General features: G+C 38.5%; 1 protein-coding gene across 11 annotated transcripts in view; it reads left to right on the top strand.

Annotated features, from left to right (window-relative positions):
• Positions 1-7971, top strand: part of SBF2 (SET binding factor 2) — a 269359-nt gene extending 261388 nt beyond the window's left edge. For all 11 annotated transcript variants that reach the window (XM_065066151.1, XM_065066158.1, XM_065066154.1 and 8 more), the window contains 5 exons: positions 446-550; positions 1902-2095; positions 2457-2544; positions 4967-5098; positions 5403-7971. In XM_065066151.1, coding sequence (XP_064922223.1) covers positions 446-550; positions 1902-2095; positions 2457-2544; positions 4967-5098; positions 5403-5501 — 618 coding nt within the window. In that variant the 3' untranslated portion in view covers positions 5502-7971. The remainder of the gene's footprint in view (positions 1-445; positions 551-1901; positions 2096-2456; positions 2545-4966; positions 5099-5402) is intronic.
• Positions 7972-27740: the final 19769 nt, after the last annotated feature.

The following is a 27740-nucleotide window of genomic DNA, read 5'->3' as shown; positions in this document are numbered from 1 at the left end:
TAAACCAGGGTAAATGTTAATATTGGCAATGTACAGTGTTGGTGTCACAGCACAGAACTTGTACTTTGTAAATATTGTTATAAAATATAGCCTATCCTTATCATTGCCATGTTTCTGTTATGGCAGTTGTGTTGAACTTTATGTGTTCAGAAGAACTGGCAGAGAATTGAAGGCATAATGGCTCCTCCAGCCTCTGACATGCAGGAAGAAGGATGTGGCTGATGCTGGATTTGGCTGATGCTCTACTTGGTTGCCTTTGACTCCTGATTCTGGCTGATTTCAATCTATAGCTGGTTTGACAGCGGTTTTTGTACTTCACTAGGCAACATAGCCTTAAAGTTCCCTGTGTAAAAATATTGACTAGAAAATAGCTGTATAAAAATGATTGCCAGGAAGTGATCAACTGGAAATGTTTATCCTTAAAAATTCTTGTTGTTTGTTTCAGGAAATTGAAAGGTTGGAAAGTAAATTAAATCAGAGCCCAGAAAGGTGGCAGCTTTTGTGGGAAAGGGTCAAAATGAACCTAAAGGATGATACCAGACAAGACAATGTAAGTAGTAAACTAAGAGCTCATCAACAGAACAATTCCATTTGTTTTAGGCAGGCTACCTAGGGCACTGACAAAATCACTGTACTTCTTAGAGTAAAATACTGCTTTGGAAAAGTTTAATATGTTGCTCTAACCCATGAAACTGGCTCTGTATTTCTGCAAGCAGGAAAATATATTTAAACTTGTGCTATTTATCTAACTGCTTTTTCCAGGGTAGATTAAGGCATACAGACAAAATGAGCATGAGCAGTTTACTGACACACAAATATATTTCTTTATATGTTCATAAGATTCTTGAAGTATGAAAAAAAACTCAGTTCCTGAAAGTAGCCAAGCAGACATCACGGAGTTTCAGAGATGAGTAAAAGTATTTCCATGTCTGAATAGAATTTTGGAATTGTAGATTCTAGTAATGGTAGGAAGTGTTCATGCTTGTGTTTCCAGTTCTTGACCACGGTAAGAATAGCTGACAATATAGATATTTTCTAAGTCATAGGCTGCCTCTTTGCTATCTACATGCACTAGGAAGAATGTTAGATACAGCTTTTGTGAGCTTTCCCTGTAAACTTGGCACCCTGTGTTACCAGCTCAATTTGCCAGCCGCCATGCAATGGCTGGTCTGCGGCACTACTTTGTAATTTGCTCTCAGGAAAGCAATATGCTTTACATCTGTCAGAGTCATTCAAGTTCACTTTATACCCAAGATGAATTCAAGATGAAAAAGGCTTTATCCTAGCAAAGCAGAGGATTTTTTATTGAATTGGAGGCAGAAAAGAAAATGCAAGTATCAGTATACCTGATATCAGTCTCCTGTCTTAGCTGTTATTTAAGGATTCTCAGATAGATGCAACAGCTAAGGGTCAAGCTATCATTTAGATAAGACCAAATTCAGGATCCCTCTTGTTGCAGGTTATTGAGATCATACTAAAATGATTTGGATCTATAAAGTAGCTGTTGGAAACTGAACTCTTTTTCCGTTCCTCCCTCCATTCCTTTCCTTCCCTATGAAATTAGGGACATTTATTGTGTCTGAATGTCTGACTAGTTCTAGATGCTTCTGAGAAAGCAAGGGAAAACATTGCTCAAGATCATGTCACTGGAATATGCAAGGCGCTTCTGAAATACTGATTTCTCACACCATGTGAACCCTTCTGCTTAAGAAATGCATTGAATTGCCATCCCTCTGACTTCTTTTCTGAGGCAGCACTGACTTACATTGTGAAGATAATTTTGCCTTATAGTAATTCACAACTTACACGTTGTACCATGTATTATCAGTATAATGCTAAGACAGTCTCACAATGCAAAACACATTATGTTACCTTTTTTATTTTCTTTTGATCTTTTTTAGCTCCGGAAACACCCTTCTGGCTCCTCAGGGATGATGTCAGCTAATCTACATTCCTATCAAAAAAGGTCTTTGGTGGAAATACCTGACAGTGGGCTGGGTGAGGAACAGCGTGCGAGCATTTCTCCCTCCAATGGTGTAGACAGAAGAACAACTACACTATACAATCATTTCACATCAAAGAATGATGAAAATAGGTAAAAAGTGAAATTTTCATATGCACAGAATACCTTGTAACTACTTTACTCCTTCTTTGTGATTTTGATTACATTAATTATCTTGATGGGTGGGCCTTTATCTCCTAGAAGTATCTTTCAATCTTCCCCTTTACAAGCAAATTGTAGCTTCACATTTTACGCATTTGAAATACTGAAGCAGTGTTTATCAGTGTATTACATTTACCAATAACTAATCTATCGGTTTAAAACCAATTTGTTTTACTGCAGTAAAAGAAGTGTTTGAAAATGTATGTAGTCATTTGGGGCTTTTATGTGTCACCAGTATTCATGTTATGGCATATTGTGGAATCATGCCCTTTGTATTTTCTGTACCTTTCAGATCTTTTGAAGGTACGCTATACAAAAGAGGAGCATTACTAAAAGGCTGGAAACCTCGCTGGTTTGTGCTGGATGTGACAAAACACCAGGTAAAAGCTTTTCAGATAATGATTTTTTCAATGACTAGTTCGCTGCTTTTTTGTTTACTGAGTTTGTACAGATTGATTTTACAAATAATACTGATTATTTTCAGATGTAATGTATTTGTTACATCATTATAGACCATACATCTGTCTATCTTGTATATCTTGCAGCTGATACAGTATTCTGAATGGATAGAGGTTTTTTAGCATTTGGGGCGTTTTTGTGGGGTTTTTTTGGTCGGAGTTTTCTGTGTTGTGTGGGTTTTTTGTTGGTTGGTTGGTTTTGGTTTTGTTGTTTTGTGGTGATTTTGGTTTTGTTGTTTTGTGGTGGTTTTTGTTTTGTTTTAAACAGTGATAACTGTTTAGCATATAATCATAAAAGACTTCTTGGACTGGAAGTCATGCATAATTGTTTGGGCCCAAACATCTTTGGCCTGCTTCATACCTCAGGAATAAAAAAGCCAGGTGGTGCCTGAGGACATTTTCTGGGCATTGTGGTATACAAGCAATTTTTTATAGCACTCCTAACTCTAGAATGTCATTAAGCAATTAAGTGGTGAGCATGATTTGCCTTTTAATTTGACCAATTTAGTTTCCAAAAGAGCTAAAAACTTCCTGACACTAGAGAGTGCAAAACTTAAAGGTATTTTCTAGAGTGCAACTGGGATTCTGAGAGCTAGTATGATAACTGAGAGAAAGTTGAAATCAAGCATTCATGTGGAAACTGTGGTAGTTAATGTATGCGCAGTGTGTTTTACAGCCTCTTTGTTCCTCAAGCACTTTGCTATAAGCGTTTCTCTTTGCAAATGAAAGGGCATTGTGTACTCTGGAAAATCATAATCTGGATTGCCTCGGCAGAAAAAAGACCATGTACCTCACTTGATTTTTGAGTGTTTTTCTGTAACCTGTATTTGAGAAAGCTGATCTGGAGTCTCTGTATGAAAGTCTTTTCAAATATGAAGAACAGGATCACAGATTACTCTGAAATGAGTATCAGTTTTGCAAATTACTTAAAATGAGTTAAAATTTCATCTCAAATTTGTATTTGTAAAAGTCCTGAAATGCAAAGTTCCTGATTGAACGATGATTTTGGGTGCCATGAAGCATTTTAGATCAGCAATAGTGATGTAAATTTCGTAGCAAAGTTAATTATAAATACTGACAAATCATTATACAGAAAGGAGCACTAAAGCCAGAGATCTGTTGCTCTCAATGTTTTACCCAATTTATAATGTATGCTGGAATTCTGCAGTGGAAATTTGTGGTCTCGTGGACTTTAAATAATGGTGGGTCATCAGGCAGTAATCTTCACTGAGGCAAATACTGCACACAGTGTGGGCTGTAACCTCTGAGACTCATGGATGGTTTTGTTTAAAAATATTAATTTATTGTAATCAATACACTTTAAAATATGTCATATAGATAGTCATTTAAAACACTAATTGAGGATTTCTAGATTAGCATGGTAAAGTACCAACAAATGTGCTGATTAGAGTTATTCTTCCTGATAGAGAGGAGAAAAGACTCATTTTGCAGAAGAAAAAAATACTTTTCCATCTTTTGTATAACCAAATATCCTCCTGAGTATCATAGATGTAGGAGAAATACAGGTCAATCTTAGTTGGAATTCTGTTGTTTGACCTTTGCTATGAAAGTTTGCTTTACTATTTTGCATTGGTTTATGGGATTGTTTTTTTCTTTTAAGTAAGTGTCAGATTTTCTCTTCTGGAACTTGTTTGCATATTGAAACTCAGTTTATGGAGTGGTTAACATTCATATCAAATTATCTTTGTAAGGAGAAAAAAAATAAAAGGCAAGCGTCATTCAACCACTAAATGCAGTGTAGGAAAATGTGAGTTTTCTATGTAGTTTATAATGATCTGAAATTATACTTAAATTTTTGATGATCATTTCAAATTCTTGAAATAAAGAGAATAAGTGTTCTTTTAACTCCTCGGTGAAGTAAAGCTTTTGTGTTAGTTTCAATGTAATGAACAGTGAAGAGGTGGTTTCTGTTAGAGAAATTGATGAGGAATGCTGCATCTGCTTTCATCCTTCACATGGCCTCTGCCCAGAACCAATGCAGGACTATTTGAAACATCTCTGCTCTGAAACTCCGGTGACAAAATGCTCCTCCCCACCTCCATGTCTGCTCAGGAGCAGATGGTGGAGACTTCGCAGTTATCCAGAGATGTCAAATAGAGGACTGGCCAGTTAAGGACTATCACCAGTCCCACCATTTTGTGTATATCAAGCCTGTGGTTTCTGTCAGTTGTGTCCCACGTCAGTTGTCCTCAGGCCCTAGTACTGTTGTGCATCCCACCATTACCCCTCCATGCCCCCAGGTTGTATCCAGGAAAAGGGAAGAAGAAGTGAAAGGTCCATCTAAATAGCATCTTTTGATTTATTTTTTTCTCTTGTGGTCTAGCTGCGATACTACGATTCTGGTGAGGATACGAGCTGTAAGGGACACATAGATCTTGCAGAAGTAGAAACTGTGATTCCAGCTTCTCCAACAATTGGAGCCCCAAAACATGCAAGTGAAAAAGCATTTTTTGATGTAAGTATGTCTGGTCTTTACTCGATTTTTATGTGAAACCTCCTTTTTTGCTTGAGTTTAACCTTCTACTTTCAGTCCTGCTGGAAGGTGTGAGCTAGGAAAGAGTTGTCATGCCAACTCCAGACAGAAAGTTTTTACACATCTTGCATCTGGCTCTCACTCTCAACAGTATAAGTTAAGAAAATATTACATTCAGACCCAATTAGTACATAGAGTATTACAATATACAGTAAAATTTGCAAAATTCTTTTTCTGTTTTGTGTATTGACTTGTCTGTATTCATGTTTTTGTTTTCCCTTTGCAGTTGAAGACAAATAAACGCGTGTATAATTTTTGTGCCCAAGATGCACAGAGTGCTCAACAATGGATGGATAGGATCCAGAGTTGCATTTCAGATGCTTAGAAAGGAAAAACATTCCATATTAAAGACACGTTTAAAGCACCTCTTCCTGTAAGAAGCTAAGTTCTGAAATGTTACTGACAGACAACCGGTCTTTCTGACATTTCAGCCATAAAAGTTCATACTATGCTAAGGTTCCTTTTCTGTTTAATAATTATAACCACTGTAACTGCTATTTTTTTTTCTGCAGGGAGGACTTTGGAAAATAATAATCCATTTATCCTGAATTTCCACTTTCTTCAATACAATTCCTACCTATAAAAGTGGTCTGTATTTGCACTATCATCTAATCCTGGTTTTCTCATTTCAGAGCTATTCTGTTGGGAAACCTGTCCAAAGGAAATTGTAGAAATTTTCCCTCCAACAGGAAGTGTATTTTCTCTTTTCTCTTTTCTTCATTTTTAAGCAGAATGTTCTTATATCCAAGCTAGTCATGAATAAGAGGGAACATGTCTACAATTCCGAAAAATAAGCAAATAAATGAAGCTTGTGAGCCCAGTGACATATATATCAGGTTGCCAATGTTTATAGACAGTTGATATTTTAAGACCAAAAAGTGAAATAGCCCGACTTTCAAGCGTCTTCTCAGTGTGCAGGTCATTCTCTAACCTTATACTCTGCTGAGTGCTTCTGCAATGTTGTTATGGAATTCCAAATTCTAGGGATTATCTGAAGATCACAACACTTTTATTTTAGGTTCTGTTTGCAATTACAATGTGATAAATGAAATAAAACTGGCCGACACTATCCAGGAGAAATGGAAAACAACAAACTAGAATTCAGTAGAAGAAAAATCTCTTATGTGTGAGTTGTATATGTTAATTTATATGCTCTTCTGCTCACAGTAAATAAAAAATAACATGATAATGCACTAAACAATGAAGCAAGCATTTGCACTGAAATCTTTAAAATGCAGACATTTTGCAGGACAGAGGTAAGTTATTTATGGCAGAACAATACTAGGTAGTTACCAACATTTACAAATATTAAATATGTACATAATCAGGTTTGATGTGTCGTGATTTGATATTTTTTAAACATTTTTTGCACATGAATTGGAAGACTCTTTATAGATTTTTACATTTGATAAAATTGTGTTTGTTCAGCTTAAAATCCTGGTGAAACATTTTTAATAGCCCCAAATTAGCAGAAATTTTACAGTCTACAAATAGTGATGACATTGAGTAGAATATGTAGGTAATTAAGCCATTGTTTTTATTTTGAAATGTTAATATGTTAAATAGCACACTAATATTACAAAAGGTTTGTATATATGATTCACTATTTTCTCATTTTTCCAGACGTTCTGCTTGTAATTTAATGTCAACCTAACCAAACTGACTATACTTATAAGATTTTTCGGTTATTAAATTGTTTGTGGTTTTTTTATAACTAATGTATTTTGTCAGAAAGGAACATAAATTTCTCACCACACACAATAGGAAATGCAGCTGTTTTTAATGCATTTGCAGTTTCAAAGCAAAAGTATGAAGGATTTTTCTAGCATTTTTCAATTGACAAATTGCCACCTGTGACAATGGTGTTTGCACATTTGTATTTTTCTTTGTATATGAAGTACTTTTATATGTACTTTGTAAAATACTGATCCTGTTCTTAGGTTATATGAAAATATACATACCACTGCTTATTTTGTAACTAGTTAATTTTAACTCTTGTATGTTATGTGATATATGTATGCTAACCATCTTGTAATAAATACACTTCTTAAGGAACAGTAAAACCTTTCCTTTTACTGTAAAAGAGAAAAAAGCAAGACCCACATGTTGAAATATTTCCACGGGCACAAGACAAATCCTTATTTACTCTGTATTAAGAATAGTGGGTGTATTAAAAGCTATGTGGTCTTTTGTATACTTGTAAATATTCTTCCATAAAAGTTGCACTTGAGCATCCTTAACTCAAACACTTGTCAACGGTAACACTAAAGACTAAAGAAATCAGAATTTAAAGCAAAATTATCATTCTAACAAGACTCAGTGTTTAGCCTTTACTAAAAGGCTAAATATATTTAATGTTCATACTAAGTTGTTGAATAATTATGTTAATTTTTTTTTTTTAATCCTGTGATACCACATCAAAGTTCATTACTTTCACCCTGAAATGTATCTTGCTCATTTGTATCACCTGATGCAAAAATTACCTAGGTCATAAGAAATAAAATATGAAAAATTACAAGGTCTTACTTGAGAACATGCATCTAAATGGAATTACTGAGTGTAGTGTCAGTTAGCAGAGTTAAAATGGCAAGGGAATGTGTGACGGAGGTAGGGGACCTGTGACAATTCTTGGGTGCTGTGGTGCTTAGATGATAAGGTTTGCATATTGAGCTTGGCATGGATGCTAATATTGCCTTAAATGTTGATCTCAATTTTTAGTGTCTGTATTGTTGGAAAATGTACTTGAGCAACTTAACTTAAAAATACCCAAATAAAAGCTGAAATGAGATACATGATATTTGTGGTGTTTCTATAAGGAACATATGCAGGAATAGTAGGCATAGGCTCATGGTTTGCAGTGTTCCTGAGGGCTGCTTCTATACAAAATGAAGATCGAAATGGAGACTTAGAGAAAATGTGAAGAAGTTAGCGTAACATAAGCTACAGGGTGCGTTGCTGTGTTTGGGTTGTGGCAGCAGAAGTAGAGAATTAGGAATAGAGAATTTGCTTGGGAAAAATTCTGTGTACAAAGAAATAGGGCTTCCTCTATGTGAAAATATTCCAGAAAAAGGAACCCATCCAGGACTTGGGGATGAGGTAAACATGTGCTCCCTTTGGTGTGTCATATCGCTGTTCCCATACGGTGTATCACAACATTCTGACTGTAAAATAGTGGGAGTATTATCAGGAGCTTTACATAAGGGAAGAAGATTGCTTGCCCTTCTCTGTGTTAAGTAACAAAAAGCCCACCTAATGGGTGATGGGATGAACTGAGTTTAAGTTTTGAAGAGTTGTTATATCATATATATATATGTTGTACATAATATATTAGTTGTATATTATATTAGTAATTTCTCTTTCCTATCTAACATACAAATATTTTCTATAAAAGTCCTTCTGATGCAACTTTAGAATTAGATGCTAAATAATAAAATACTTAGCATGCCACATGTGTGGGTCACTGGTTATGTAATAGTACACAAACAGCTAACAGACTCAGGAACAAATGTTCAACATTTTCTATCACATCCCACACACGTTATTTGTCTCTGATACTTTGTGAATTGCAGACATAACAAAAATGTGGTGATCTTGTCCAAATACTGACATTTTGCCTTTTCATCCTGTAATATTCTTGGAGTATGTCTTAAGTGGCTGCAGCACATTTCTCATTTTTCAGATTTGTGATCATCGGAATATTTTGTCTGTTCATGATTATCCTGTGGTTGCTTTGGGGAGTCAGAAAACTGAAACGAATTTGCCAGTTCCCCAGTTATGCTAAAGTTCATGCTGAGTATCACTGTCGCACCTACTTTCCGGGGTTTTGTCTGTATTCCATCAGTTTCTTCCCAAATTTTGGCTACTGTGCAAGCCAAGGGCAGTATTAGCATCCACATACTCATTTAGGAAATTTCCATCTTTGAGTTCTTTCACATACAACTTTTTCTTAATTGACTGTCAAATAAGGATGCTGCAAGTTCACTATTGTTTCCTCTCTTTACTTACCAGACCAGCTAGCGTCCTGGAGGAATGGATTATTAATACAGATACTTCTGATGAGAATTGTTTGTTTTCCTGTTTCTTTTTGTGTAATACAAAATCTCAAAAACAAAAGAAAAAGTACTTTTTTTCCCTGCTGTATACCTTTGTAGTCTAAGCAGACTGAACACTGTTATCATTTCCAGTTTAGCAAGCAACTGTGAATAAACTCAGTTTTTAATGAGTTGAGATTGTCGTAATGCTCACCTGAGTCATTCCTGAGAAGACAAAGAGTTTCTTAAGCTGAGATATTTAATTTCATATGTGGACTTCATATGTTCCTCCTAGAAAGGTCTCAAAACCAAATCTTGGAACAAAAGGTAAAAGCTGTAGTTTTTAAAGGCCGATTCTCCAACATAATTAACTTGTTTATACCTTGATGTCTATGTTCACCCTACAAACCAGGAGATGTGCTAGTGGCAACTGAATTCTAATTCTAGATTGCTGGTCATATCTAGCCAAAATATTGTCGTACTTATCTTGTTCATAGTGGTCTAATCTAATGTCTGCTTCTCTAAAATATTGCTTGTTGTCAACATCCCATGGAAAACTACATTGTGTCCAGTTTCAGGTTGCATCATACAATTAAAGGTTCTTCCCTTCTCATAAAATTTTGCTTTTATGTCAAAATTTGCACATTTATGAAGTGTAAGTGTTGCTTGATTGTGGCAAGTTTACTGTTGCTGTCACCCATTGTCTACTTGGTAGTAAAGATGTTTTATTTATGTGTCTTCTAGGAGATTGATAGAAAGCCTCTACTTTTATCTATAAAACAGGCGATAATAGAAGATGGAGATAGTTAGGCTAAAAGGACCACGGTATTATCCTGGAAGGAGATATGAAGGTAGCAGTTGTTCAGGTATTGAATGATACTCCTTCCTGTCCCTCATACCACCTAGAAAAACCTGAGGCATAGTCATAGTGTATCTTAGGATTTATTTATTGATGACTTATTTATCAGTCTGTACTGTCAAAAAATCAATGAATGCATTGTTAATTAATTTCTCTCGCTGTTCAACTCAGTAAGGATTTGTATATTTCAAACCCACTCAACCTGTCACCAAACAGGACCTCCAAAACTTGTAGTGTCCCTTTGTGTTAGAAGTCTCCATTGATTGTCCTAAATTTATACTAGGTGCAACCGCCCTGTTTAATGATGGACAGATGAGACTGTTTTGAGTTTAACACCCAGGAAGAGTATTCTGTGCAAACACTTTCTCAATAAGGAAAAATTATCAGGAAGCTCAAGAAGCAAGTGTCACACTGACAGCACTGAGGGCTGTCCCAGGTTACACTGGCTGTGAACCATCTTCATTAGTAGTGCCAGTGAGTTAGAAATTATATTCATATCAAGATCTCCAGTAAGTTAAAAACAATAACTTTATAAAATTGTGTAGCATTATGAATTGAGCTCAATATAATAAGCTGTAGTACAGGTGAAAGCACTCATGTTTAAATACTTACATGTTCAGGTTTTGCATATGTTGCATTGATTTTGTGCCATTGCAGTAGTTTAAAGTTTCATTTTAATTTCTGCTGTGCTCAGATTATCACTGGCAAATATTTTAATGCAATAGTTGAAGCAAATACTTATGCTGATATTTTAAAATAAAAAACATGGTTTAGTATAACGCATTCAAATATTTGTAATGTTTTGTGCAGGAAAATGATTTAGGATTGGAATTTTTTAAAAAAAAGGAATTGGAGATGCAATTGCTATTGAACTTTGATGAAGTTGGACAGCCTGTTTCTCAGGGATGTATGTAGATATTCTTTTCACATTTTCAAAGACCTTTTATTTAAAATTTTCAGCTTACCCTAGTGTCTCCTGAATTACTGTCAGTAATTCATGTATTTGCATTAAAGTGAAATGAAATAAAGTTCAAAAATCTCTTATGCTTTTCTTACTTTCAAAGCAACTTGTTTTCTTCATCTTTAGAGCTGTTTTCTCGAAAAAAAAAGTCTAAACTTTGTTTCTTCTACTTCGGGCTCCTGACTCAAAGGAAAGTTTGCAGTGAGTCTCATTTTCTGGTATGAGTATGTAGCAATGCCTGAAAACCTGGAAAATATCCCATCAAGTGATAATGCGCCAGAGCCAGGAATAAATTGAGGAGTTAGTTATGGTATGTAGAATCGAGTCATTGACCACTGTGTGTGTTTTATACATTAGTGGTGTCAGGACAGGCTATAGGTCATATTACAATCTTGGAAAGTATCATACTGTTGCTACAGCAATCATATGTGGTTTTTAACCCTAGAATATCTAAGCTTTGTATCCTGTTCTTCCTGCAGAAATAGTCTTCTGAGAGTTTGTCTCTTTAATGACACAAATCTTGTTAGAGAAAATAATTTTTAAGATAAAGTCATTTTTATCAATTATTGTTTCAGTTGTTAAAACCACACATCTGACCGCACAGTGACACGTGACAAGTTCTCAGCCTAGGAATAAAAAACAAACATGTAGCTATTTCTTATTATACCAAATGTGTTTTAGTTCAAAGAATACTGCACACATTTTTATCATGTGAGCAGATTTTCCATTTTTGCTTTCAAAAGTAAATATTGCTGTCAATAAGGTCATGTATACCCTAGCAACTTGCTATGCACTACCACAAACTTTTTTAGCTGTTGTCAGAAAGGCCTCAGTTTAAAAATATTTCTCCACATCCTACATCATGCATGTTGCTTTATGATATTCAAATATTTCCTGAAAATACAGTTCTGTGCAACTTTTTAACTTTTTATTTTCTCAGACCTGTTCCCCATTTCACAGTGAAACGTTATGCATATATAAATTGTTTAAAATTTATATAATACTTAAGGACAGCTTTCCTTATTTGATGATGGTATCTCAAGACAACTTAGTAACTTTATTTGAGAAATGAGTATGTGCAACCAAAACTGACAGAAATCCTTCAGTTTATCTGGGGATTCCAGCCCATTGATTTCTGTTAATTTTCATTATCAGTCTGAGTTACATGAAAGTGTAGTAAGGCTGTCAGTGACACTTGAGATTACAAGTGACTGTATTACTGCTCTCATTGGTATATATTAGAAGTTGTTAGGATTTTAGATTAACCTTTGTACGTATGTTCCCACCAAGCCAGGATGAACAGAGCTTATGAAGGCTGTGGACATCAAAAAGGAGAGAGATGCGGGGAGCAGCAAGGCCTGGCTGGTGGTTAGTGCCCAACATACCAATGAGTTGATGCCAGTGTAAAGCAGAGACCAGAACAACACGTGTCAGCAGCTCTAGTGCATATTCATCTACTGGACAGGTGATCAAAGAATTAGAAAGTAAAAAGACGGGTATCCGTGACAGAATGGAGTGTAGGAAAGCTCATACTGCAAATGGGAAGAACTCCAGGTAAGCAGTCCATGGAACTGGATCCCATACACTCCGACCTCCAGCAGCAAAGGAAGACCTTCTGATCTCCTTTGCTTTCCCTGAGCAGTTGCATTCTGTTTACCAAAACCTACCCCTGTACTTGTTTCACTCCCGGTTTTGTGGTTTTGACCTTTACTTGCCTGATCATCTCTAAATTTAGATGATAAATTTTAGAGAAGCAAAGATGATCAGTGTGAACTTGTTCCCTAGAGGTGCCTAAAATACTTCCAGGTGCTGTGATATATTTCAAGCCAAATAAGTCTTTGTTTATCAAAGTGCGCTAAAACTAGTGGCTAATTCAGGTTGTACATCTTATTTCAGAATTGGGGGGGGCAGGGGAGCAGGGTTTGTGATTGAATTTGTTCTGCTGTAAGGGATAAGGGGCCAGTTCGTAAAACTGGATCTGAGCTTGGATTTCAGACACTCTCAGCATTTGACATGTGATTATCGCTCCTTGGAATTAAATTTAACAGCATCGAGGAAAGAGGTTAACGTGAAGCCAACATCAAGTATGCTGAACTCCGGTCATTGAAAATACCATTGCTAATATTACTATAAGTGTATTCCCAGAAGAACATCACAGCTTTGTTTATCAAATGCAGACTTAGCCAAATTATTATCAGCTGCTGGAGATGGGTACAAAGGATGTACTGTCAAGTCTCTACTTTAATTTCCAAATTTGGGCCATTCTTTCCATGATGTAACATACTTATCTGTAATATGGATATTATCTAATGTGGAATAATTAATAATATAGAATTTTATCCATATAGTAGAATATGGAAGTCTTTGCTTAATGTTTGTTGCTTTAACCAAAACAATTTGGTTATAAGTTTTCTTGTGCTTTCTTCTGTGTAACTGAGCATGAGCTACTGTCAGAGCACAGAAAGCAAAGTGGACTAGTGGGCTGACAATGCTGTGTCCTGTTACTAGGGTGATTATTCCTAGTATTATTTTGAGCCATTATATCATTAATATTTTTACTTCCTGTAAGAATGAGAGAATTCCTAGCAGTTTGAAACACAAAGAGCGCACTTGAAGTTTCCTTTGATGCATGTGCTGAATGTTTTTCAATCAGAAACCAAGCAGCAAACAGGCCTGTTCCATTATATGTGCATAGGGAAGAAGCAAAACACAGAAGTGATATCCCGGTAAAAGTGAGCCCAAATATTACTCATTGGTGCTATTAAATACTTGAGGAAAGTAATGTTCCTACGAACTATTACCTTTGTTCCTCGTAAAGGAACTTTGTAGGTAATACAACTGCTTCATTTTTGGTGGACTGCTAATATGTGGTTAAAACAAACCTGCGCTTTTACTGCATTAAGTAAAACTGTTCTTTTTAAAGACACAAGCATTGTGATACTGTGCACTTAGACACTAAGAAGAAATAGTCATACAGCCTTTGAAAAAGATGATAATTAAAACACTGTGCAGGATTTCTTGCAAAATCAGAAGTGATCATTCTCAAACTCTGGTTTGCAAGACTTGAAGAGAATGGGAGAGGAGAGAGAAATCTGAAGTCCTTTTTCAAGAACAAACATGGATAATAGTTACAAAGTGAGATGTGTACTTAGGAAATAAACCCTCATATTGGCCAACATCTGAATTATTCACTGATGGATTAAAAAAGTAAATGCTAATATGGTATTAAATACTTTTTTTAGTAAATTAGGAGTGTTATGCTAATTTCTGTGTAAAATACAAAATCCAGGCCGTTATGAGAGGGCATGTACAAATACAGTACATGCATAATAAGAAAAGTATGAAGTATTCTAGATCCCAAAACTGCTAGCCCTTGCCTTGCTACACAAGGTAGCATTAAATGAGGAGAGGGACAGAGAAGTGAGCTGATGTAGAGCTGGCAGGCCAGCGGCAGCCAGGCAAATGGAGAAAATGGGAAATTATTGTTTACCTACAAAACTTAAACAAAGCTGCCATGTGGCTTGATATTGCACAGGCTAGCAGAGAGCCTAGAAGAATGAAACACTAAAAATCTCAAGCCCAGGGTGGACATAAATTGCAGACTGCATTTTTGTCTACAGTTGATGTGTTTGAGTTATGTTCCAGGAGCATGGCAACCTCTTTTTCTGAAGGAAAAGACTGAGGACAAACTCAGAGGTAGAAAAACATGTGATTTACATTAATTTTACCATTTTAGTAGATGTTATTTAACTTAATACATTGTTATTCTGAAAGGGAAAAGAGGATTGTCGTAAGGACAACAGATTATTAAAACCCTTGCCAAAAACATATTCTGGACAGATGAAATGACAGCTTGTGTACCAGAGTAGTTGCCCTCGGGTGGTGGCCTGCAACAACTGAAAATGTGCAACACAACACAAATGTTTGGAAATGGTTAATGAGTATGAAAGTGTCCGCAGCTGCCAAGAGCTGTGGTCAGCCAGGGCAGAGCGCCTGGGCCTGCCAGCTGTGGGGAGGAGGAGGCTGATGGTCTCCACAAACACAGGTCTTAAATCCTTAAAAAAGGATGCAAACATGGTAGAAGAGAAACATGCCGAATGTTCATTCTGAAACACACTGCCCATGCCAAGCGGGGTTTATTCCTGCTTGTCCTGGGTGCCCTCTCAGAGCAGAAAGGGCTCCGGGGCCCAGGTGTGCCTGTGCACAGCCCAGCTGGGCAGCAGGTCCTGATGGGTGGCACCTGTGCCTGTCCCTGGGGCGGGGCTGTGCTGGGCACAGAGGAGCAGCAGCGATGGCTGTGCCCATGATTCTGCCTTTGTTCCTGCCTGCACAGATGAAAGGTGGTGGATTTACCTGCAGAAAAGGTGAGGCTGTAGGCGAGAGCTCACCTGCCAGGAGAACTCCTTTTTATTGGGGGGTGAGCGGGGAAGAAACTCATCCCCAGGCTCTCCTCAGCTAGGTTTGAGGCTGGAGACCTGCTTGGGGACTGTGACCCTTGGGGCAAGGCCCAGTAACTGCACAGCCGGGTGGCACCGGGTGGTGTTAGGAGCTGCTGAATGGGAATGAGCAGGGTTCTGTGTGGGTTAGGAGCTGAGGCTGGGAAGGACCTTCCCCGTCACAGCAAGGGCTCCTGCTTGCAGGAGTTTCCCCGCTGCACCTGGCCTGAGAAGGAAGCAGAAGCTGCCATGCTGCTAAATGTAATTTTGCCCAAGGAAGTTCCAAAAGGTAAGCAGGGAGTGTACAGAGTTTGGAGGGAGCTGTTGGAAGTTTTGTTATGATAGTGTAATTCCAATAATTATTGTTCTCTAGAAACTCTTAAAATATGAAAGGCATTTGAACAGTAATAGCAGCTTTAGTATGCAGCAGTCTCTCAGCGTGGTAATTTGGGAATATGGTGTTGCTGTGCTTGAGAGTATGTTCTATACTGGATGGTTTGTCTGAAGCCTGTGTTGAGAAGATCCTCACAGATGCTTTTTTGTGTTAAAGGACCTACTACCTGAAATGAAGGAGCTCCCTAGTAGTTTTCTTTTGTTCCATTCAGTATGTCCCCTTCAGCTTGCTGCATAGGGAGCTCTGAAGTATAGGGTATAAGGCTCAAATGCTGTGATCCAAGCGAGGAATTTGGCCCTGAGAAGGGAAGTTTCTACTTAGTATTCAAATAGCTGTTCAAAGACCAGCTGCTTGATTTGGTGGTTAGTGTTTGAAATGTGTTGCAATGCTCTCTCACAAGACGTTTCATGCAGAGTTGTTAAAGAACCGTGTGGATATTGCATCCTGCTTGACCTGATCTCTATCAACTTTGAGGTAAATTCAAAGGTTTTTTCCCTTCCTTTAAATAATAACACCTAAAGCTTTGCAGAAACTGCTGATATACTATAGAAATAGAAGCAAGCCAAAAGGTGGCTGCAGCTGTTGTTTACTATGTTATTACACATTTTGGTTCCATATGTGCCTCTGCGGAAAAGAAGTGCTTCAGAATAAGCAAATAAAAATTACACAAATTGGAGAAAATAAGTACAGCTAACCTACCTTCAGCATCTATTTTCTACATTACAACAGAGCTTTTCTGTATCCAGTCCCAACTCTCTAAAGGATTTATTGTAGATCAGAAATACCTCTGAGCCTCATCATGTCAGTGGAGTTCTTCCACAGAAAAATAAAATACCAGATCTGCACATATGCTGAACGTGTTGAAGTTGTATAGAATAAAAGAAAGTTTGGACATTGTGTTAATGTGATGGAGAATATTTTGATGTTGTAATTTGCTTAAAAAGCATGTGTAAGTAATTGCTGTATGAGGCACTGGAGTCAGACTGACTGTTCACAGATGCAAGCATTTCCATCTCCCAACCAAGGATTCCTGATTCATTTTGCATTACAGTGTGTTATAAAGCACTGATAGGTACTCTGCATTTTCCTGTTGTTAACCATGTCTTATGTTCTATCTGAAAAATGTTCATGCTTCTCTCATCTTAGAAAATGTTTATTTTTTAACATTCCCTTACTGTTATGAACAAAAAATCTGCTGTGCTCAGAAGAAGGGATAGAATGTTCCTCTCTGTTCCGATCATGGGAGTAGGATACTTGCATGCTTTTCATTTGTTACTTTTCGTATGTCATTGACAGGTGTATGACGTGTCAGTTAAGGCAGTATCTTTTTCCATGTTGTTGCTCATCCAAACAGTTCATACTAGAAACAATTGTATGACTTAGTATGTGGCTAATTAAAGAACTTCCCTATAGGTTGCAGGTGAATGCTGCAGGTGAATTCTATATAGGTGGCTGTTTGGGAGACATGGAGTAGGATGAAGCCTGCAGTTCTTCTTTCTCTCAGCAATGGGATGAGTACATCATGTTAAACCACTTTTTAAAGATCTCTCAGCTACTGTATTTTAATGGTTGTAGCCGTAACTTCAGACAAGCCCACAATCTTAAACGAGGTGGATTTTTCTTTGCTTTATCACGGTGCTTTTGGATTTAACTGACTCTCAGAAGGGATCAATTTCTCTGCTCTTTCGTGATATTGTAGCCAACCAGTGCATTTTTTTGTGATTACATGAATACAAACAGCATATATTGGATATTATAGTACTTAGTTTGACTTATAACTAACTTCCTGAATAGTATTGTCAACAATAAAAATATTTGGAGTTCTCCGTTTTCTTGGCACCTCGCTTGACAGGTCTGTTTCTTTGCTGTCATAGGTAGCAAAATCCAGGAAAATGTGCAGCTGAACAGCTGTCATATATGTGAGACAAGGAAAAGGGCTATTTTTAGTTCCTTTGGTTTTTCACTCTTGTTCCTGAATTCTTGTGGAGGGAGTGAAATTATGGCCTGCTTAAGTCTTTGGCAAAGCTCACCCTGAGATCAGCAAAGCAGAGATTTCATCCCTCATGAAGGTTATCGTATCTGTTAAATTGAATTTGAGCTTGGGTCACATGGAAGCCAATACTTGCTGTTATTAAAGTTGCTTTCCTTTTAGCAACATACTTTGGAACCAGGTTTCTGTCCTCTCTGGATTTACCATCATAATATCCAAAATACTGTGTTTTGGAAAAAGAACAAAAATAATACATGCTAATAACCATAGGCTGAAGAGAAACTTCAGCTGGGTTTGAAAGTGACACCATAAATTGTTTTTAATTCTGTGGATTTATGATTTCACAAAAGAAGTTTTGAGACAGCATTTGTTACAAGTCGTAATCAAAATGAATATATGATGGCAGGAACTCTTTTCTTGTAGAGTCAGCTAGTTTGATTGCAACTCTTCACTAATGCAGCAACTACAGAAACTAGTTAGTGCTTCATAAGCAGCGTGTTCTGGTTATCTGTAAAATACATACAGAGCCTTTATGTCAAAGTATTTAGCAATCTGAGTGCACAGCCAGAGGAGTGACTGCCAGATCTTGCTCAGGTGGGTTATGTTTACTGTGCTAAATTGACTCAATCCTTCAACCTTTACTTACAGGGACATAGCTCAAAATAAGCCAGTGTAGAGTAATAATTTATAATGTAGACTGTAGAATTTTTCCTGGTTATCTCTGGAACTATTTATAAGTGAAACATACATTCCTAGATCTCAGGTTAACATTTGATGGTATGAGGTATATAAAATTCATTACTGTGTATAATGAGCAATTGCCCCTGGATCAGCAGAGGCCTTGACTCAAGGCAAAGTGCCCAGGGGGAGGCTGCAGGTCCATAGAGCTGGGGAAGCATGGGGTCCCTCTCTGAGGCTGGGCAAACAGTGTCCTTGCCTGCCAGAGGTGGGTGCACTCTCGCTCTTCTCTCATATGAAAGGCAACTTCCCCTCTTCACCTTCCTGGCCCATCATCCCTAAAGGGCCTGTATCCATCCATCACAGAACTCTGGTTCTGTGAGCTATCCCACCATCTCTCCCTGATGCCAATGAGATTGTGGCCCTGCAGCTGCCTGCAGACCTCTAATTCTACCTCTCTGTTCCTCAAACTGTGCATGAGTGCACAAACACTTCAAGGAGACATCGAGTGCGTTGATTTCCCGGGAGAAGTACCATAGTATATTAGCATTGCACTCAGCGTCACTGAACATTTTAAGATGGACAGCTGTAGTAATAGAAAATGGAGGTTGGTCCAGTGCATAGGATCAGAACCTGTTCTTGAATCTGTTCAGTACAGGGAAGCTCTTTGGTTCTAGTACAGAGTCTTAGAGTAAGCACAATTATTTATAGCTAAAGAAGAACTTAAGCAGGGCTACGCTTGCTCTCCTGAAGTCCTGTGCTGTGAGGTGTCCACCTGGATAACACAACTCAGAAACATTCCCTTGTGTCATGATTCAGTGCAGATGGATCCCTACCATCAAGTTACAGACCAGCTGAGCAGTTTGCATCCAAGAAATTCTTTAAAAGCACAGATAAATTCAGGTCTGCTGTTCTGGTTCAAGCCAAACTCTAGTGAAGCCAGGTGATGTAACTTACACCATTTTATGGTGAAGAAATTCAGCATTCCAAATATTTTATGAAGCTAGTTAGTATTTACGTAAGTTTGACAGGCTATGCAATGTGACGTGTGTGCTGTTCTAGCTTGGTTGCCAATGACATTTTTATTGCGGGAGCAAGACATGCAATACTTTCAAACTCAGTTTTGCCAGTATTTCTCTACCTCAAACCCTTCAGATGGAGATTTTTCATATGGTTTGCCTTGAAAAATTATTTACATTGTGTTTCATATGGTTTGCAATGCATAACCTGCGTTGCCCTGTATTTGGACATGGCTTTATATTGGTCAGTCCTAGGGTCCCGCTTAAGACCTCTAGTCTGTCCTTACAAGGTATCACAGATAAAATTGCTATGTCGAGACACCACAAAAATGCCTCTGTGTCTTTGACATCTGTGCTCTGCATGCCAGAAGCATTTATTTAATTGACATTTTTTCCTTTTGAATATCCATTATTTAGAAACAGCACATCTTCCTTTTAACTCTGGCTTTGATAAAGTTAAAAACATTGCCTCTGGAGGGTCTGAGGCTCTGTTCATTGTAGAGAGTTTTGCATTTGTTGTGCACAAAGCAGCTAATTCTTATCCAGGAAAAACAGCCATGTTTGTTATAAATACTGTTAGAGCCAAAGTATGTCAGCTGCCGTCATCTCTGTGATGGGTGGTGCAGTAGGAAGGGTCCACAAGGTATATAAATGAGGTGGGGGCGTGAGGGTGGTGTTGTTTGGTTTGGTTTTTGTTGCATTTTGTTTGGTTGTGGTTTTTTTCTCCCCCAGCTATGCCTCCTCTGCTGACATAAAAAACAAAAGGGATATTCCTAGTGGATATGAGCCCTACTAGTTAACACCTGAATTGGTACTTTAGTATGCGTTAAAGCACCAAGCTCTTATGTGCATTTTATAGATGGCATGATAAAGTTCCATCATCTTCTGTCGTAAACATCTGTAAGACATCCTCTTTCATTTCCTCTCTGCCCCTAGAAAAAACAATGCAAAGGGAGGTGGTAGGACATAACGTTCTGCAGGTAGCACTGGTGTCATCAGAGGGAAGGATCCTCTTTCATTTCTTGTGGTTTCAACAGCATAACAGTAAGTTACTGACATCCTTTTTTTCCTGACTAGGGGGCTATGCTGCATAATGAAACCAGTATTCTGATGTATTTCTCAGATGCAAAAATGGCCTTGAATTTGTAGGACAGAAACTTCTATAAGCTACCTACAAATTTCCTTTCAGAAAGTCCTGAATGGCTCACGTGGTGTTTTTCAAGAACATTCACTACTGCAACCTGTAATACAGAGTTTACTTTTAGTTTAATTCTGGTATCTTTCCTCAAGGGTAAACCTCAGATAGCATCCTGCAGTTTATTGAACAAAAATGCCTTGAGCATTATCAGCACAGGGAAGCGTGTGTTCTTCTGCTCTGATTTATTTATGAATTTGGAATTGTTTTTAGCTCTCCACAGGGCCCTAATTTTAAGAATAAATAGAAATGCAAATGTTCTTGTTCAAAACAGCAGTAAGTATGTTCTTTATTTGTTAACTCAAATGGAACTTCATTAGGGCAGACGTTTATTTACTGGTGTCCTGAACTGAGGTCAGTAAGACCTGGCACTGTCAAGATAGTTTTTGATTTGGTTACTACAAAATGATTTATATAGGCGAAATAAAAACTTGTTTTTGTTTTGAGTCCTAGGCCTCTGTATATTCTAAAGGACTTAGTTATAAATCTCTGTCCTAGTCCATTTCTTCATACTAGTCTGATAGGTAAAAACTTGTGTATTTTTTTCTCTGTTCAAGAGACATCACAACTGCCTTTACCTGACTTCATTCCCATGAATGTTAGAAATGTGCCTCGCTTGGATCCAATCTCTTTTTCAAAGTTCAGCACTACTCCTGAACATGTCTAGGGCTTTAAGGGTGCTGTGAATTCAGACCCAAATGTTTGCAAAGAGCAGATACAAGTTGTAAGCCCTATAATAAATACTGTGGAAACAGGTGTCCAGTTGGAGCCTCTTGAAGTTCTCCGTTACTGACTGTAGTTCTGCATCAGATTGGTGCTAATATGTGTGAATCCCACCTTGATTCCTGAAACAGACCACTTGCTTTCAAGAAAGGAAGCCTGTGGGGGAAAGCAGTCCTGGTTTTCTATACATCCTTGAATAGTCAGGGTGTTCCGGCACACGCCTTGCAGGCTTTCCGAGGTAACAGGCCCAAGTCATGGTGAGCACAAAGTACAGTCTGGCTGTGCCCTTGATGAGGGAACTGATCTCCTTGTTGCACTGTGGTTTGCTGGAGAAGCTCAAGCCTTGTACTCTGGGGGTGGCATTTTTCTTGTTTATTTGTTCTTTGTTTAGCCCTGCATTCTTACGTGCTGGCTGCAGGTCAGTCATTGCTCAGCCAGCAGCTGCACTGGCCAATTCCAAGAGTCACTAAGCTGAACTAAAATGTTAGCTTGTCTGTTTGTCCCTAGGCTTCCCAGGATTTCCAGCAGTAAATCTGGAAAATACATCTAATCCCACTAAAGCATTCTCCGGCGTTTTTGACATGAAGGATCGTGTGGTGGCCCTTGTGATTTGTGTGCAGCAATGGAGTCTCTGGGACACAAACCGGTCATTAGGAGCTGTGTTATTTGGGGGGAAAGGGGAGAGTTTGTTTGCTATTTCTGGGTTAGGAAAGGAAGGCAGTTAAACTTTATATTAATGAACTGACTAGAGGAAACAGACCCAGAATCCAAAAATCCTGCCAAATATTAACTTTTTGTTGATGGCAAAACTTGTTCAGTTTATACACCTGCTGTCGAAGTGCTTTTTATAGGAAGTTTGCTCATTTCCAGACATGAATATAAGCCTCTGGCCAATAACAGACAGAATAATAGAGAAACAAAAACAACATCACAAGCATCTGTCCATAATGATTTATTCTTATTTTCATCCACATTGAAAGCAAATGTTTTGATTAATTTGCTGCAAGTTTACTTCTCTTGTTTTCCTTAACATTTTTCTTTATTATTGGATTTACATCTTAGTACAAATAGTCTGTTATATATTTAGCTATGTTGTTTTGCTTATAACAGTATAATGGGAAAGAAAGGTGAAATTGAAGATAGCTAATCAGATACAATAAATTAAAGTTTGTTGGATTTGTTTTCAAATCCATACTGCCTCTTAACTATGAAAGGCAGAAAACCAAAATGTCATCACAGTTTTGTTTTCCTTGTCATGGAGATGGTGGTGCTGACAAGAAGGTTGATGATAGCAGGGTAAGCTTAATAAAATTTAAAAAAGAAAAAAGAAAAATACTTGAAATTTCTTAAAATGGAATGAAAGAGGATCTGTCCTGGTGTTGTACTATACCTTTCTGTCCATAGATATGGTACACAATGGAAGCATTTGGCTCCAGAATGATCTTGCCAAATAAACCAAAGGAAGATTTGAGAGGTTTGGTCTGATGCTTTAACTCGTGAACTTGGGCTCTGTTGCAGAGCTGGGGCAGGAGAACTGGGAAGCCTCCATGCAGAAGCAAACAGGTAGATGTTCCTTGCTAGGCTTTTTTATTTAAGTGTTCAGAACTGTTGGACCCAGTTTGGGGCAGAAACTGAGGAAAACCTAAAATGGTGGTGCTTGAGATCTTATGAGTTGTTTCCGCAAAATTTGTGCAGTTGCGTGTTTCATATAGTGGAATGGATATGTTGACTGTTGGGTGCTTCCCTTTGGCAAAACGCCCAACTCTTAACACCTCATCTGATCGGCCCACTTGGTGCTTTCACAGTTGCTGATGTGGAAATGAGCAGCTCTCTTCCAACCACCTGAAATGAGCAGAGCGATGCTTTCTTTTTCGTTCTCTCTGCATGCTGGGAAAGGCTGGCTGGCTCTGGCTGTGCGTGCCAGCTCCTGCCTGCGGCTGCCAGCAGGGACAGCCTTCTGCTTGGCTCCTGACGTGGAGCTCCAGCAGAGGCAGATTACGTCCAGGCTTACCTTTGCTCTCCAGGGCAAGCTAAGCAATTCTCACCAGCTATTTTGATCTACCGGAAGTAGCTCTAATTTATTTAAATGAATAGCACATCGGACTCTCCTGTTTGCTGTCGGAAAAGCTGGATCCTATTTTCCATGGCCTCACTCTTCCTTCCACCCCTGCTCTCTCCTCCTTGCCCCAGAGGACAGCACTGCCGTACGGCATCGCAGTCTTCGGTGCTGGAAGTGGCCAGTTCAGGACAACTGGAAAGGAATTTGAGCCATTACTGGAATTCTAATCTCAGACTCTTCTAGAAAAGAGCTTAACAGCTTTTTGCTTGTCCTCTTGGGTCTGATGTTTGACAGGAAATGAGTTTGAAGGGTTCAGGAGCAGGTCACGGAACTCGCCTTTCTGCCAGCTGCTCTGCCGACCTTAACAGTGTGTTTGCAGAAATCTGATACACTTGCTTATTATTAAAGCCTTTTCTCTGAGAAAAGTTACTTCCAAAGCCAGGTCCTACCAGACGTGTTGCTAGCATATTGCATCCTCGCCTCTCTGAATTCTTCTCCACTGACACTTGTTATGACCTAAGACTCTAGCCATGTGAAAAATGCTGTTTTGTAATTCAAGGCAGAGTGAACAGTTGTGTTTGCAGGCATGTTTATGTTTGTCTTTTGCAGCACTTTTTTTGTTTGTCCTTTATATGCCCATCTGTGGGATCTCAAACCCAGATACTTTCCTGATCTTGCTTAATTAATGCTAGGCTTCATAAAATACCTCAAATCTGGTCTCGAGGAAGCAATTTTAATGGATGGGCCGACTGTTTCCTGTTTAGCAGCTGAGAAATATATTCCCAAGCAAATTTAAAAAATAAAGCAGCCTCCATACTTTCTGGGAATCCTATTGGCAAGTCAGTGTTGTTCGGACTAGCACTAAGTTCAAATGGGCCATGGAGACTGATGGCATGTCCCTCTTTCTTCACCGTGTTTCTGATGTAGAAATTGCTTTGCAAATTAAAAACATCAGAGCAGGGCAGACCAGATCAGGACAGCGTGGAAGCCCAACGATAGAGCTGTGCCAGCAGGAACGTTGCAACTAAAAAGCTATAGCAGAAGTACCTTGATCACCTGCTTTGGGAGTGCTACATCTTCCCAAGGGGACAGTTTAGCAGCTTTCTGTGTTATTTTGCAGAGGGACATTTCTAGAGAATTAATCGTTGCACAGACCTTCTACTTCAAACCCAGGAGGCTTGCTTTTCCCCTCTTCTTCCTCCTGCCCAAGAAGTTCAAGCATTCTTGCAAAAATAATTAAGAAGATTAAATTAAAATAACACAAAATATGTAAGACTAATTGGCTATGTCACTGCATTTTGTTAGTGTCTTTGTTCTTTTATTTGTCTCTCAGGTCTTCACTTCTGTAGGGATTTGGCTCATCTGTAGCTTCTGCTGCTTTAATAGATTGGTCAGTTTTGCAGAATCACTGTGTCCTGGAAAACTAAATGTGTGCAAATACACTGACAAAAAACAGACATGCGGAATACAGAAATGTACCGTTATTTTGACTACTTAGTTTAACTGGTGAAAAGTCTTCCAGAAATCTTGAACAACAACTGAAATGGGCTTGCAAGCTCAAAAGACCTATAATTTATGGATAACAGCTACTTCAGCATTAATAATGTGTGGTTCCTGACCCAGTTTAAATATTACTGTGTAGGTCAATCTGCTGCTAATGCAGAACTGAATAGAAACTCTCTGTTATGACTACCATACTTGATGTCACTGAGCAAAAATAAGATGTACCTTTTGCTTCAGCACTACATATGTACAGCACTCTATAGAATGGAAAAGCCAGGAATTAATGACAAGTAGGATTCTGACTAGAAATGTTTCTGACAATGCCTTCAGACACATGGTGTGAACTGTGGAGTTGTCATATGCACAGACAGGAGTTGGACTTGATGATCCTTGTGGGTCCCTTCCAACTCGAGACATTCTATGATTCTATAATTCTGTGGTCTCCTTGTCTTCCGTAAGGGTTTTTAAAAGTCCTGTTGCCTGTCCTTAGCTGCATTATTTGAGAGGAGCTACTTCTATCTCAAAAGGAGTTCACATTTAAGTAAGAGTAGAAATGTAACAAAACTGTTCTATTACTTTCAAGTAATGACTGCTTTGAGTATAGGCAAGTAGAACAGACCATGAATGGCACGGATAATGCCAAAGCCAGTTGAAGAAGTTGAAGCTGACTGCCTGCTCAAGACCTCCATGTAGGATACAGTCAGGGTTTTATATGTAAGAGCTGGCAAGAGGGGCAGGGTAGAAACCCACCATGTAAACACAAAACCAAAAAAGCTGTCAATGCCCCAACAACCTAGTCCTTTTGCAAGTGCATCCTTCCCCAAAAACAGAACCAGTTCCCTATAATGGACTATAACAGACACCATAGTTTCCCATGAGACTACCTGGGAACTTTATGATGGTGAACAAGCTCCTTGGAAGGAATGCTCTATGCACAGTGCTCTAGGCAGCAGTCCTGTCTGCATGACCCCACAGGTAGAACCTCCAGATTTCCAGCAATATGAAGTGGCAGCTCAGATTCATGTGGGATACAAGAACTCACTTTCATTCCATGAGCCGTTGGAGGAGGCGACATGTGAATGACTGACTCTGACATATTTATGATATTTATGAGCCTCTGTCCTTTTATGTGGTGTAACAATAGTTTTGGATGCTCTCTGTGCAACAGGACAGATGTGTTTAGCGTGTACAAGATGAGAAACTTCGGGGCAGTGTGGGTAGAGTTTAGGCGCACTAGTAGTGGAGTAAGTATGCATGTGACATGCCTCAAGAAGCCAGCTACATTAGTTCTTTTTCTAGATGAGATGAAACATGGGACCAACTTTAGCAGCATGAGTCAGTACTAGCTTTAGAATCAGAGGAGAACATGTAGTTTTTTAATTGCTGGAGGATGCCTTGTTGATATAGGCCCAATTAAAGTATTTCTTTTGATGAGCATCACTATTTCTAAGACCTGTTTTGAGAATGGACTTGGGAGTTGATTTGTGTTCTGTGTTTGTTATGAACAGTTTAGGTTATAAAGAAATGAACGTATACAGCAATAATGGAGTTGTGATATACCTCTGCAGTGAGGCTGGATGTATCTGGAAGAGGATCTGTTCCAGCCATCCAATGAGGATAAATATTTATTCTCCAAAATAACAAAATCATGACAATTACCTAAATTAATAAAGAGCCTCTGCCTAATTCCTTAAGAATATCATATCCTTCTCATTAAGAAAATGGAAAAATTGACTTGTATTCATCCGTAGGTGGACTCATATGTGAAGTATGATGGAGAGAGACAACAATGAGACTGAAGCTTGGCTTGAGCACACTGAAGTGAGAATGAGGTAATTGGAGGACAACCAATTCAATGCTAGAGGAGGAGATGGCAAGAGAGACAAAACCTCATCTCAGAAATTTGATTTACAGCAGGCATATAGTGGCAAAAACCACAATAGCCTGGTTCTTGGTTAATGGTGACCTGCTGAGACAAGGATGCAATACGCTGTTCCTTTAGACCTTGTAAATTGGCCACGGCTTTACTGAGGGCTTTCATAAACTTGGGGTTGAGGTGTGAGAATCCAAAGACTCTGAGTCCTTAGTGAAGGGGTGGTCAGCCTTCCTGACCACTTTACTGAAATAAGTGTGTGGCAGGGGCCACAGGACATGTTTCACTTCTACATCTGTGTATTAAAAACCAGACTGTGGATAACCTTCAAAAGTAGCTCACAGCAGGAGAGAGCAGCAGTTTCCAGAGGCCTTATCTCCCTGTTCCAGAGAATCTGATTCTGCTCATGGCTTTACCCTGATCATACCTCGGCACAGCGCTGGTGTGGTAGTGTTCTCCCGTGGGCACTGCCCTGGATGTGTGTCAGTCCCACGGGTTTCCCTCTATACCCACATGAACATAATTAGCTAATTCTTTTGATCATTCAGTTGTTTTTCTGTATCATAAAGAGCTAAGAACTGCATCTTTTAACTTCTCTGCTGGCTTTTTCTTCAAACTTTTAGGCAGATTAGCAAAGCACCCAGAAACAAACAGCAAAATGGAAGTTCAGTCTTGGAGAGGTTAAAGACAGGAATGTTGGTAAAGGATCTTTTCTTAGAGTGCAGACAACCAAGAGAGATCACCTGGATGGAACCACTGAACATTGCTTCACTGCATACAGTATGGCTTTGGGGGATTCTTTTGCTTATGTTTTTGTGGGTTTGTTCTTCTTAAAGAAGAACA

This window comes from Columba livia, chromosome 5 (genome assembly GCF_036013475.1).
Source record: "Columba livia isolate bColLiv1 breed racing homer chromosome 5, bColLiv1.pat.W.v2, whole genome shotgun sequence".
Classification (NCBI taxonomy): Eukaryota; Metazoa; Chordata; class Aves; order Columbiformes; family Columbidae; genus Columba; species Columba livia.
Note: the sequence above shows the minus strand (reverse complement) of the source record. Positions and strands in the feature narration are given on the sequence as shown.